Raw genomic sequence first — 14,017 nt, 5'->3', positions numbered from 1 at the left:
GACGGAGGAAAGCACACTTCCCCCAGCTACCCGTTCCTTCCTTCCCGGGACGCGAGACTTGAATGGCCTCAGGTTGGAGGCCAAGTGGGACAGAGGACTAGCCAGCCACCCCCTCTGGGCCTGATGAAAGGCCGAAGGCTGTCCTAGGGAAGCAGTGAGGGGAGGGATATCCCCCAAGGTACTGACCAGCAGTTCCCAGTCGGCATCGTTAACGAGCACCAGAATTCCTGGCCGCCTGTGGGAAAGAGGGAGTGAGGAGCAGGCAGTGAAGGGCAGGAGGCAGGAGGCAGCAGGGGTAGAGAGGCTGAGACACTTGGGCTGGAGGACAGTGTGGTGGAAGATTTTCCTCCTGAGGTTCTGATCGAAGATCACCCAGGAAGAGGAGGGGACATTCTGAGTCTATGGGAAACCAGGCCAGACAGTCATGGCCTTTGGGATGATATGGAAAACAGGTGCAAATTCCAGCACCACCTCCCAGACCTCAGGCAACTCACTTTGTTTCTCCCGGCATCAGTGTCCTCATCTGAAAATGGCCTAACTCACAGCCTTCCTCCCGGACTGTGCCAGATGAGATGGCATGATGCGTGTCCATCATGGTGACACTGGTAGCAGCATATTTTTCCAGGTGTCTCACCTCACTGTCCCAGGCCTCCCACATGCCCGTGCTGGAGAGGAGACTATCTTGGCTCTTCAGAATCAGGGAGGGCTGCCAGTGGCCTCCAGCCCCCACATGCCCAGGAGCGGCCCTGTCTGGTGTAAGGCTGGGTAGGCTGATGTCTGGACAGGTATCGGTCTGGCTCCTGCTGGCAGCAGCCCAAGGAGCGCAACTGTCCTTGGGGGCAGCTTCCGTCACCGCTGGACTGTGACCTGAGCCAGGGGTCTGAATGGCAGCCTTAGCCCCCCAGGGCGTGCTGGTGACCTCTGCTTCAAGGGGATGACTGAGTCCCACAAGCACCTTGCCCACCTCTTTTTCACATTAGGCTGGCCTTCTTATAGCACAGCGACTTCTTGGCACATGGCTCCTTTCCCAGGAGGCCGGGCTAGGCCTTGGACAGGTAGGGATGCTTTGAGCTAGGTGTAGGGGTGTCCCCAGTGAGCACAAATGTGCATGTGTGCGTATTGTGTGCGTCCACGTGCGCACACTGACTCCCTGGAATTCTAGACCCGTGCGCTCCAACGCACCTGTGAGCCTCTATTCACATTTCCAGGGCTCAAAAGGCTCATGTGCTTAGCGACTCTACTGGACAGCACAGATACACAGCATTTGCATCATCACAGAAAGTTGTACGGGACGACAGTCCCAAATTGTCGGGGGATGAAAGGGACCTTGCAAGGGCAGCATCTTTTTCTCAGTACTTTCTGTATGGAGAGAATAGCTGAGGCCCAGAGACAAAGGGAGGATAAAGGGAAGAGGACCCCAAGAAGGCTTCAGGGGAACCCTAGGACAGGGGTTCAAGCCTCCACTCCCCTCCCCCCAAAACCACCGCCTGCCCTCCTCGGGGAAGGAGGAGGAAGGGACTCACACGCTATCTCCCTGGATGAACAACTCTGGCCGCTCTTTTAGCAAGTTCTTCTTGATCCAGACAAGGAGGTTCCGGATGTCCCCTGGAAAGGAAGGCACAGAACAAACTATTGCCAAACCCCAATGATTTCTGGCCCTCAGAGCCTTGCCTGGATCAGAAGTGGACATGGGATTCTGGGGGCGTCTTTTCGACCAGGCTTTCATGGCCCCAGAACTTGTGGATTCCCAAGGTGAGGAAATGGGTTAGGAGGTTGGTGCCCTGCCAGAGAGGTCTTCAGAGAAAGTGGCTCTGCTCAAGACTTAAGGAGGTGACGGGGCCTCAAGACAGACAGCCGTAGGAACTGTCACATGTGGAAGGGCTGGGAGACAGGCCCCCACAAGTTCCGGAAGATGGTTCGAAGCTGCCACAGATAGGCTTCTGAGAGGGCCCTGAAGAGCCCCCTCCACCTTTCTCTCTCCAGCCAGTCCCAGAAGGGGGGATTCATCTTTGCTCCTGGAGGGGTCTGCATATATTTCCCTTTGTGAGGGAAGAAAAACAATTGCCGAGCCGATAACATCAGTTAATTTCCTCTGGCAGAGGGAGAGAAGGATCCTTCACCCGCCGGAGACGCTGACAAATCACTGCCCCATTGCCCCCACCTTCACAGGGCCCCCCAGGCCGGGGACGGCCACGCTGAAGAGGCAAGAGGTTCAGGATTGAAAGGGCCTTTCCTTCCCAGCTGGACACTGAGATCTGCCACTCTGGTTCTGGGACAGTCACCAAGCTCTTTGCACATCATGTGGAGGCTCAGAGACATCTGTCCCCTGGGTCACCTCTCCTTTCCTAGGAACAGGGTCCCTGGCCACGGCACACTGAAATCTGGCTCTATAAACTCCTCAAAGCCTATGGCTCTCAAATATCCACACCTCCAACAGACTGTCTCCTAAGGCTGCAGGAGTTCCTTCTCTCCCCGAGACCACCTGAGAACTGAAAGTCCTGGGGAGACAACTGGTCTCTGGGAAATCATCAGGGGCCTGGGGCTAGCCACCCCTATCCTGACTTAGTCTCTCAGAAGGGTCTGCTGTCCTGAACACATGCCTGAGACAAAGCTCCGGGGTGAAGCTGGAGAAAGGCCCAGGTAGTGCCTTGGTTTCTCTGCCTAGAATGACAGCCCTGGCACACAGGTGAGGGAAAATCAGCATGGACAAGGAGAAGCTCAGTTCTGCCCCAGTCTAGGCCCAGCAGCGTGTCTCGACCCTGGCATCAGCCTTGGACAGGACTTTAAGGCATTCTCCCTGACCCGCGTGGGAGCCTTCTAGGAGGCAGGCAGGCTGCACCCCGGATGGACCCGGACACTCTGCTCCGTGCCAACTTCCCTGGATCGTATGCCAGCAGAGCACAGGGCCATGGGCAAAGTGTCCAATGTCTGAGGCTGCCGCCTTTCAATTTTAATTCCTGCTTTTACACAAAGCAGATTCGAGTCCTCATGGTCTCTGGAGTGGGCAGGGGATGGGGAGTGCAGCCTCCGACTAGCTGCGGTCCGTTTACACTCTGGCTGGGTTTCTCCCTGAGGCCTGGTTTCAGAGGTTTCCCCTTGGCCTCCATCTTGGCACTGTCTGGTGGGCCGCCAGCCCATACATCTTGCTGCCGCTCGATACAGCCGCCGGGGTCTGACGCATCCATCAGCCAGCCATGGCAGGCGGGGTTGTGCCTGCGTGCGTGGAGGAGCTGAGAGGCACTGGGCAGTGCCTGGCCTGAGGGCCACCAGCTGTACCTCCACAGCCCTGGCTGGCCGGTACAGAACCAGGACCCCGTTGGGTAAAGGCCCGGGCTCCCTCCAAAAGGGGTGGGGGGCTCTGTTGCACCCTGGATAGGCTGGGGGGAGGGGAGAGGGCTAGTGGTCATGTCGGGGTCATCCAAGTGAAGGCACCATCATGGAGTCCCAGAGGGGTGGACTGGGGGGTGAGTCCGCTGTCGGTACGGGCTCATTTATCATGATGCTCCTCTTTGCTGAGGTCACTCCCTCCCTCTTCTGTGCCCCCCAGGCCTGCCCACATTCTTGATAGCCTGTTTCCATGGTGAGGCCACCGTATTGTTCCCCCATGCCTGGATTTGGGGGTGGGGAGAGGTGGAACTCACGGCTCCCTTCACAAGGAGGCCTGCAAGGGCCACTCGGCCTGGCCTGAAACACACCCCCAGGGACATCTTGCTAGGCTTGCTGAGGCCCAGACAATATGCAAATAATCTCCAAGCCAGATGGTCGGCTTCCAAAGGCGCCCAGGGGAGGAGGAAGGGTTAAGCAGAGTCAGGGACTGGTGGCTCTGGGGAATCTTCGATCCACCTTCCCCCTCTATGTCCTCCTGCCTTCCCGCTCCCACGGAGGGTGGTTTCCCTCCTGGGATTTGCAAGGCAAATATTTACTGAGCAACTACTATGTGCCAGGTGCTAGGAAGATGGCAATGAGCAAGAAGGACACAGAGCCCGCCCTCATGGAGCTAACAGGCCAGCAGGGGAGACGGCCACCACTTATTCCATCAGTTGTGATAAATGCTATCTCTTTTGTGCGGGTGCAGGAAAACTTTTCTGAGGACGTTCATGTTGATGCTGAGGCCTCATGGATGAGTAGGGCAGGTCGGGGAAGCATCCCAGGCAGGAGAAAGAATACACATGAAGACTTAATGGCGGGATGGAATTGGCAGGTTCAAGGTAATAGAACAGAGAAAGCAAGACGATCAGCAGATGAGACCAAAGCAGTAGCCAGGGGCCAGACCATGCAGGGCATGCAGGGGCCTCGAGACAGGTCTTCCCCGGAAGAGGCCTCTCCTTCCTCGTGTACTCCAAGTTTGCTCCGTGGGTACAGAACCCACACTGCCTGGGCTGGGGCTCCCTGTTTCTCTGGCTACGCACGTTATCGAGATCCAGCTCAAATTCATGGCATGACCGTTAGGAACCAGAGTGTGTTCTGAGGACCTGGTGTGGCCACAGCACACAGCACACAGCACAGAATCTCACACACAGAACCCGCCTGAGATGTTTGCTGGACGACTATGGAGGGAGAAGACGTTGGGAACACAGACAGTCCCAGTTCTGAGTTTAAACCCATTACTTCTTGGTCCTATGACCTTGGCCGTGGGATTCTCTGAGCCGCAGCTTCCTTTGGGAAATGGGAGTGGTAAGAACGCCTCACATAGTGGTCATGAGGACTGAATCAGACGATCCATATAAAGTTCCTGGCATGTCAGTGCCGTGACTGTTCTGTGATCCTGAGGAAAAACCCATACCCTTTGCTCTCTCCCAGTGTCCTGAGCTTCCACAAGCTCTGTTCAGGCCCCTGGCACCCTGGGGATGTGCTCGGACAGTCTCGGGGGTGGAGTACAGTCAAGGACTCATCAGATAATGCTGGGACTGGCTGGGGTTTTCTGTAGGATCTGCTGCCATCAAAAGCTGGAAAGGCAATGGGGGGATGGGGTGGGGGGCTGGGAGCAGTGAGGGGACCCCAGACACTGGCCTTCCCTCCACTTTATTATTTTAAAAATCTTTTTTTTTTTTTTTAAAGTAAACTCTATATACAATGTGGGGCTTGAACTCATGACCCCCAAGGTCAAGAGCTCTACTGACTGAGCCAGCCAGGTGTTCCCTTCCATTTTCGATGTTCAGACCCCTAAGATGCTCCCAGGACAGCCCAGGTGGAAGGAATCACATTCTGAGGCTGTGGAGGCCAGAATGCCGACATCTGATGGGCACCTAATACAAGGTCTCCAGCAAGGAAGCCTGGCCCGCCCATTTGGGAAACAGCAGTAATGGGAGCTGCTGCTCTGTGGCGGAGTGGTTAAGAGTTGGGGTTCTGGAGCTGGGGGACCCTGAGCTGCTGCTAGATGCCCTGGGAGGGCACCAGTTGCAGTGTCAGCCTGACATACGGGGACAGCGATCCAAACCCCAAAGCGCTGCCGTGAGGGTTCAGGCATAAAGGGAGCAGCAGGCCCTGTGGAGCGTCCACCGCACAGGACAATATCCTCTGGCCACAGTGACTCAGGGCTCCTTATCCCCTTGGCTGCCAGACCCCTCTCCTGCAGGCTGTTGGCAAAGGGGCACCACACACTCCCCTCTTAGCACCTACGGAAGCTTCCACCAGGATTGCTCACCCAGTGGACCTGTCCTTGTCTGCGGACACTGACCACCCACTGTGGCAGCCCCTCCCTGCCACTGGTGTCCATCCTAGCTTCTTGGGCTGAAAGAGAACAATCCCAAGGTCTTATCTGCTCATGAACTCGCCTGCGACAGACCCACATCACATCCAGCCTCTCTTTGATCACCTCCAGGGAGAACCTTGCCCCCAACCAGAAATCTATCTTCCTGACACTCGCACCCAATGAGCCTTGGTTGGTCCACAGGGACCACACCAACAAAAGTGGCCCCTCTTCCACACACCACTCAGTTCTGGGAGAGCCAGAGCCCCTAAGTCTTCTCCTCCATAAGGTTAAACCGCTCCAGTTCCCACCAAGTCCACCAGGCTCCAGGCTCTTCTGGGAGCCCACCCCAGGCCTTAGTTGAAAAGGGAGAAGAAAGAGCAGAGATGGGGGGAGTAAAGGAGAAGAGAGGGTAGAGGGAACATCAGAGGGTCTATTTACAAGTGAATGGGGGTAAGAATGGAGCAGTTTGTGGGCTAAACTGGCCTCAGAAGGAGGTTTACAGATGTGCAGGGGACGCTCCTCATTGTTTAATTAAGCAGAAAGTGGATCTTTTCAAAAGCAATTTTGCACAGGGACTGGGAGGGGTTGGGGGAGAGGAGGGCGGTGGGGAGGGGATCAGCAAACAGGCCCCAGAGCAGAGAAAGGAACAGCTGGCCCCAGAGAGGCTGTGAAATGCATGCTAAGCAGTTTAAAGCGCCCGGGAGCTCCCTCCAGCTCCCTGGCCGGGCCACCCTGTAATACAAAGGCAGGGCAGAGGAAGAAGGGCAGGGAAAGGTGAGGCCTAGTGTCTCCTCCTGGGGGCCAGGGCAGGTAAGGCCCACATGGGGACAGTCTGTCTCCCCTGAAGTTTTGGGTTTGCTCCAGCCCACTGACCAACCACGGGCTGGGGGCCTTGCACCGAAGGAACTCTTGATGTATAAAAGCCAGCCCCCAGCAGCCACAATGTCCGAAACTGATGGTGCTACCAACCTCTGCCAATCAAGGCCTGCTCCACGGAGATGGCTGTTAGGAGGTCCCCTCTACGCGCATCACTTCTCACCAACACATCCCGATTCCCAGAATTGTATGCTCAGATCTGGAAGCAACTTTCCCAGACTGTGGATGTCCGATGGATAGCCAGCTCAATAAAGACTAAATCTAACCCAACCTCCCGTTTCACAGATGGGAAAAAAGAGGCCCGTGGAACTAAGTGATCTGCAGACGCGCACTGCCAGGGCTCCTCCTGCAAGCTCACCCCCTTTGGCCTTGCCCATCCTCTTTTCCCAAGTTGGCTCGGTTGGAAGCTCTCCCCTGGCCCAGGACCCAGGGCCCCGGAGTCCCCTTGTTTGTGAGACTTGTCACAATCCATAATCTTATGGTTGCTATTTTCTCTGCTGGAGTCTCCAAGACCTGCTTGGCCAAGTTGCAGCCCCCGGGCTGGGAAGGCTGCCAGTCGACAGTGCTGGGCACGGGCTTGGGGGAAGAGTGAGACTCTGCTGGCGGCACCCGCTGGGCTCCTGTGTGCCAGGGTAATGTCTGGCAGCTGCCAGCCAGCTCCGTGGCTGTGGTGTGACCTATGCCTCTGGGCGCAGCAGGGCAAAAATGGGAACCAGGGGTAAAGATCCACTGCCAAGGGCCCAAAGGCTGAGTAAAGGGGCCATTTCAGTTTCTCTCCCACTTCCTTTTCGGCCATCCCGGAGAGGGGAGGACAGGCCCCATCGGCCCCATAAGCAGTAAATGGAGAATGAGAGATCAAACATCTGCGCTTAGCCCAGTCTCCCTATTTCTGTAACTCTGGACAGGTCTTTCTGTCTCTCTCGGAGATCTGGTTTTCTTGATAGATAATATTTACTATGGTCACTACACAAATCAAAGTAAGTAGCTGTTGAAGGCATGGATGAATGAATGAACGAAAAGTGTCAAAACCAGAAAATACACTGCAAGTAGGAGAGGTCATATGGGTCAAGGGAGTTAGTGGCACCACGCAAGGCCTTTGGAGACCCTGAAGTCTGGTTCTAAATCCCAGTTCTGCCACTTAAATAATTGCACGGTGTGGACCTTGATGTCTCAGAGTTTGGGTTTCCAGTTTTTAAAATGGGAATGATAACGGCAGCTACCGCCTAGGAATCTGTGACAATTATTTGCACAACGACAGGGGTGCGGTCTACCACGCCAAACTCAGCCTGTGCCCCTCATCACACTGGCCTTTCTTCAGTTCCTGGACCACCTTGAGGGTTTTTACCAAGAGCTACCCCCTCTACTTAGAACGGCCCTCTGCACCTCTGCTCTCCCTGCCAATTTTTGAGGCCAGCTTCTTTCTATCCTTCAGGTCTTCGCCTCAAAGTCACCTCTTTAGAAGCCTGCCCTTACCACCACCTGCTCACGTTCAAAGCCCCTGTGTGTTCTCCTCATGCCAATGCCCACCACCTGGGCAGTTTACAGTAGGTGTTTCCCGGTTTGCTGCCTGCCTCCACTTCCATTATGCTCCATTTAGGGGGAGAACCACATCTGTTCTGCTCACCACCGAATACCCAGCAACTAGTACGGTGCCTGATACAAAGGGGGCACTCAAAACCAGATATGCCAACTGCAACCGCGAAGGACTTCTTCCCATCTCTGGCACACGGTAAACACTCAGCCAGCAGATGAATGAAGGGGACTGGAATCACTAAGCCTGCCATGCACATGCAGGGGAAACGAATCCTAACCTGTGAGACTTTACTAACTTCCTGGCCAGGTCTTTAAGGCTGAATCTTTGAGAAGCTTCTGAGAGCCCCTTGTTCCCTCCCAAGGCTGTGTGGCCACCTGTCAAACTAAGGAACAGTCACCTTCATCTTCCCCAGTCTTCCCCCACCAGGGATGCACACGGTCCCCCAATCCCGACATTTAACCCCAGCCTCATGCCTGCTCCCAGCTCAAGGATGGCAGTGTCCTGTACTTTGGTGGGCGTCCCCCAGCCTCTGAATGTGGCACACAGATCTACCCTGTGCCACTGCTCTCCAACCCAAGGGAGGGTCAGAGACAGCTTGGCAGCCAGTGAATTTGGGGAATTGTCTGACTCCTGGCAGACGTGTGTCCAGTTCCAGAAGAACCCTGTCAAACCTCATGACCATTTCTCGACGGCCCGCTTCCGTGAACCTCATTCCCCTGCCTCCTCATGTGACTGATCTCCCCTCCCCGCAGAGCCATCTCATCCCCAGGTGGAGACGGGTTCCCATTCCTGAGCGCTCTGTTCTGGCGAGGATCCGCTGCCAGGGCTGCCGAGCCCCTTCAGGGTTGCGGTGCCCGGGCCCCTGCCTCCAGGCTACCCCAGTATTTACCCAGCTGGAGCCCTGTAAGTTACCTCTTCGACCCCCCTCCCCACCCAGTGTGAAGGCAGGGACCAGCTCTTCTTTACATGTCTCCCCAGTGCCTGGCACACGGTCTTCCACACAGGACATGCTCAGTGCACATTTGTTAAAGGAAGAAGATCAAGTACTTAAATGGACCAAAAAAAACAAAAAACAAAAAAACAAAAAACCCCAGCGACCCACTGCCTCCCCCTCAGTCAACCTTCCCCATCACACCTCCTTTCTGGCTGGATACTTTTCTCCTCATCTAAATCCTCTCACCACGTGAGCCCATCCACACGGCTCTATTTTTGCTGAAGGTGACCCCCTTCAGGAGGACGCCTCTCTGCTGCCATCCGGCAACAACAGAGATGCGTGCTACAGCTTTTAGCACGTAGGGATTTCTGTCCCTACCTCACATGTGAGAACACTAAAGCTCAGAGAGGTGAGGTGCCTGGCCTAAGGCTCCAGAGAGATTCAAACTTGAGTCTGTCTGAATCCAGAACCTGCACCTGTAAGGACTAAGCTACGCTATCTCCTTCCTACAAAGCTGGCTCATCCCAGAGAGGATGGTGATGCCTCCTCCTCCCTCTCCCCTCTCCCACTGGCCAGGGAAACCCTGCCCCTGCCCCCTTGCACGGGGCTGAGTGACCCCAGGCTCCTGCTCAGCGGCCCTCAGAGCGGGGCTCGGAATGCTCATACTCACAGGGTTCCTCCTGTCCAGGCAAGGTGACCTGATGCTTCTTTATGCCGTCGAACAGGAGCTCCGCGCCGCCTCTGCAAAGGAGGGCCAGAGAAAGACAGCCGGGTGAGCTCCTGCAAATACCTGGTGGAGACTGAAAACCGAAGGGGCTGGCATTAGAAGCCCAAGAGACGCACAGACCAAGGCTCAGGAACAGCTCGGGTACCAGACTGTGATGGATTCTCAAATGTGACTTCCTAATGTGAAGTGGGTGCAGATAGTCTCTACCAATAATCAAGTACCCAAATTTGCAGCCTCTCATTTTTACTCCTCCGCTTTCTCAAGAGGCGGCTTAGCATACAGGTGCAGAGAACAAGCTTTGGAGCTGTCCCCCTGAGATGGAGGCCGTGCTCCACCTCTGCCTGATGCCCAGACCTTGGGCATGTGACTCCATGTCCTCAAGCCTCAATCTTTCCATCTACAGAAGTGGTGAGGAGCCAGCATCAGGCACGGTGGAGACCCTGTGTGTTGAGGGGTCTCCTTGGGCCAGGGGAGGGTTTGAAATGCCCCTGCTTGTGCCACTCACTGCTGGGCCTGGTGGGCACACCAGAGTGCTGGAGGTTGAGACTCCACTGGGTTTAGTAATAACTTTGCCATTCATAAGAATATTCTTCATCTCATTTCATTCTGAGGGCAGCCCAGGTAAGGAGGAAGACATTACTAGCTGCATCCGATGAAGAAGCAGACGGAGGCCCGGAGAGGTTAAGTGACTTGTCCACGGTCACACAGGCAGTGGCTGAAGTGGGATTTGAATTCCAGCTGGTTTCTGCTTAGCCCCAGCAGCCTTGGCAGGAAGAAAACAAGACTCCCCAAAGGTCAGAAAGCCCCTTGAGGGCAGACCTTGGCTCACTTCTATGTGCCAGCACCTGGCCAAGGGGAGGCTGGGACAGCAGAGATGCTCGGAGCCAAGTCCAGAAGCCAGGGGTTTATGATGCGGACACCAGGGCTCTTTCAATGCCCCACAGTGCTTCTTCCTCTGGGTCTCCTGATTCCCATCTCGGACTTCACGTGGATCTTAACTGAGAAGGCCTTAACAGACTTTTGATGGATGTGACGCTTCCCGCTACACCACCCTTTCCCAATTTCGGAGAACAGAGATGTCCTGAGACAGTCCACTGGGAGGCAAAGGCAAGGCAAGCATTGTCATGGGGGAAACATGGGGCGACTGTCATCCAAACAAGGTCACGCTTTGTTGATGCAGAAATGTGGAGGGGGAGAGGAGGCCCATCTGTGGCCGCGCGCAGGGCCATTTCAGCTGCAAGCCTGCACAGAGCCTCCATTTATCCCCTTCCAAGAGCCTCGTTCTCTTCTGGGTGGGGGCTGGCACATGCAGCAGCTGGGGTGGGGGAGGGTGACAGGCAAGGGGCTCAGGAGTTGGGGGTCAGACAAGAGGGGTGGGAACTGGGGGCACTGGAACCCAGGCAAACAACCAAGAGCGGCCAAACCTGGTGGTGCCAGGCTCAGAGGCCAAGGCTGTTTTTCCCTTTGCAAGCGGGTAAGGGAGAAGCAGTCTGGCTCAGAGTGACCTGTCACCACTGGGTTCACTGGCCTTCAAGGGAGGGGCTGGTGTTTGTGCTGCCAGCACATCTGGAGGGGTGGAAGGTGAACGCCCAGCCCCTGCAGAGATTCGGGAGGCGGGCAAGGGGACTGTTTTGACCCCAGAAGAGAACCAAAGCCAGATTTTCTTATGTCCTATAGAGTTTGCTGTTCAAACTCAGTTAAGGAATTACATCTAAAGACACTTCATCTTTCCCTTCACTCCCCAATTTGTGACAGGAGTGTTTCTTGGTACCAGTGGCTGGTATATACGCTCCTCAAACTGCCCTCACTTTTTCTAGCTTGTCTCTATCTGATCACCCCATGCATTTTTAGTTTTGTTTATTTCCCTTTGCCTGCTGGAATGCAAGCTCGGCCTAAAACAGAGCCTGGCACACAGCAGGCACTCAAGAAGTATTTGCTGAATGAATGAAAATGCCCATTTCTCCTCCTTCTCTGGCCTCAATGGCATTGCCTCTCTTTGCCAACACCTACCAGTCTCAGGAGGAAGGATAAGAGGAAAAGGAGAGGGAACCTCACATGTGGACCTCAGGGACGCAAAACACATTTCTACCGCATACTTTGAAGTTTGTGTGACCTGAGAAAATGCTCCGCTAAGGACACTTCAGGTGGCAAGACAAAGGATGGCAGAATTGGTTCCTGACAAGATGAAAGGTATGAGAGGTCGTCTAGAGAGGCTCTCAAAGCAGGTAGGACTGACAGGACGACATCTGGTCAGGGGCTAACCGCACACTTCAAGGATCACAGTGGCACTCAGGAACAAAAGGGAGAGAATGATGGGCAAGGTTTCTTTGCATATCTGCTCAGGTTCAGAGTGAAGGGTAAAGGAAGTCCGCGAAGAAATGGAGAAAATGAAGGAAAAGCCAGGGGCAAAAGCATGCATTGACACAAAGAGACATGGAATCTAGGTTTAAAATACACCTTAGATATTCTTGCTTCCTGAGAAGCTGCAATTCTCCTGGGGCCTTGTGGTGGTGAGCGGAGCTATTCAAAGATGGGTAGACTGGGGGAGAAATGTTGTGGGGCTCACTCTTGCTCTTGCGGGTAAGGGAGGCTAAGGCTAGCGATGTTTAGACTAGAAAAGGGGTAATTAAGCTGGTTTATAAGTTCTCGAAGGCAAGGACCATACTTTCCTTATAGGACTTCCCCACTGCTGCCAGCACAGTACCTGGCAGACGGAAAACATTTCTGATGAACAAAAACCAGGTCTGACTCAGTGACAATGAAAGGTAAGCTGACTGCAGAGAAACCTCGATACCGGTAGTCTGCAGCTTCTCCCTTTTCAGCTCTGCTGGGGCCTGTCAAAGTAGCAGGGATCTTCCTAGAACTTCCATGCTACGGGAGGGCTGGCGTAGGGGGCATAGCCGAGCCAAGGGTCGGTGAAGCACAATAGTGAGGAGACCAGACCAGCATAGTTCTAATTGGACCCATGGGGCCAGACAATATTGTCAATTAAAATGCAGTTAACATTCACGAGACTACCCCTTCTAAGGGACAGAAACACTGAGCACTGGAGGGCATGGACAGAGTTCTATTTATCTTTGTATCCTCAGTGCCTGGCTCACTGCCTGGCACATGATAGGCACTCAATAATGACTACTGAATGGACTATCCAGTGAAGGGAAAACATGAAAGAAACTGAGGGCATCCAATGGAAGGAAAGGCATTTATGGGTAGAGGTTTTAGATTACCATTTCAGATTTTTCCTTTCATATAAGCCTTGGCTTGTTTATCTTCACACACACACACACACACACACACGTGCACACACACACATCTAGTCCCAGCTTTTTCCATGTGACTCGAAATTATACCACCCATCTCTTGGGTCTCAGTTCCTTTGCCTTCCCTCCAAGCTCTGCAGTTTCTCTCAGCTCTGAAATCACGACAAACTCGTTTGTAGGGGATAGAAGATAGTGGCTTGAGGAGACTTCCTCCCTGATGTGTGTTTCTTCAGCTATTGGGTGTGTGTGTCCCACACCTGCTCCTCTTGTCTTGTGTATAACTGCACTGTCAACTTATTCTCCTCCACTGTGCTATTTATTTATCCCCGTATCTTCGCCTGACTCAAGATCTGCAGAAGGCAATCAGCCAGTTTACTGAAGGACCTGAAAAAGGTTCAGGTCTGTTTAACACCCCCAAATCTTGGGAAAGAGAAGGAGTGCCGCCTTGGCCACACATCCCATGAGAAACAAGGCTCCAGGAACCGTGTAAGCGGAAACTGCTGCCCGAAGAAGAAATCTGGGGGTGAAGGGTAGTCCTTTTCGGTTCTAGGAGCTCAGATGCCAGACAAACGGGACTGGTCCAAAACGAGATTAGTAAACAAGGTAAGGAGGCCGCCTGCTAACGTCATGCCTTTTGAGTCCGGCAGGGCACGGGGCAACTGAGGAGCGCCCAGAGGACACCTCCACGCCCGGGCTTGCGCCTCTATTCCCGGACATACGGTCTCGTCGCCAAGGGAGACCGAGCCTCTCAGACTCTTCGAGGCGGGTGGCGTAGCTCTGGGAAGGCGCCAGGAGCCTCAGCGATTCGGTCGTGACAGGCCCCAAAGCAGAGGGAGGGGAGTTCCGGGCCCGACGACTTCAATCCATCCCCACAGTGCCCCAGCTCTGTGACTCACCCGAACTCCACCTCCACCGACAAGGGCGCTGCCATGTTGAGGAAGCCGAGCTCACAGGAAATTCCCTTAAACTTCCGGCCCTCCCGCCCACTTCCGGT

General features: G+C 54.6%; 1 protein-coding gene across 2 annotated transcripts in view; it reads right to left on the bottom strand.

The window, feature by feature from the left end:
• The window catches only part of URM1 (ubiquitin related modifier 1), a 28,219-nt gene extending 14,204 nt beyond the window's left edge, over positions 1-14,015 (bottom strand). Inside the window, exons 1-4 of one of the 2 annotated variants that reach the window (XM_045467556.1) lie at positions 13,920-14,015; positions 9,707-9,777; positions 1,524-1,605; positions 187-235 (exon numbers count right to left, since the gene is read on the bottom strand). In XM_045467556.1, the coding sequence (XP_045323512.1) occupies positions 187-235; positions 1,524-1,605; positions 9,707-9,777; positions 13,920-13,954 (237 nt within the window). In that variant the 5' untranslated portion in view covers positions 13,955-14,015. The remainder of the gene's footprint in view (positions 1-186; positions 236-1,523; positions 1,606-9,706; positions 9,778-13,919) is intronic. The other variant, XM_045467557.1, reaches the window with a different exon arrangement.
• Between the last annotated feature and the right edge of the window lie 2 nt (positions 14,016-14,017).

Source organism: Leopardus geoffroyi, chromosome D4, assembly GCF_018350155.1.
Source record: "Leopardus geoffroyi isolate Oge1 chromosome D4, O.geoffroyi_Oge1_pat1.0, whole genome shotgun sequence".
Lineage (NCBI taxonomy): Eukaryota > Metazoa > Chordata > Mammalia > Carnivora > Felidae > Leopardus > Leopardus geoffroyi.
This window is presented reverse-complemented; position numbering and strand designations above follow the sequence as displayed.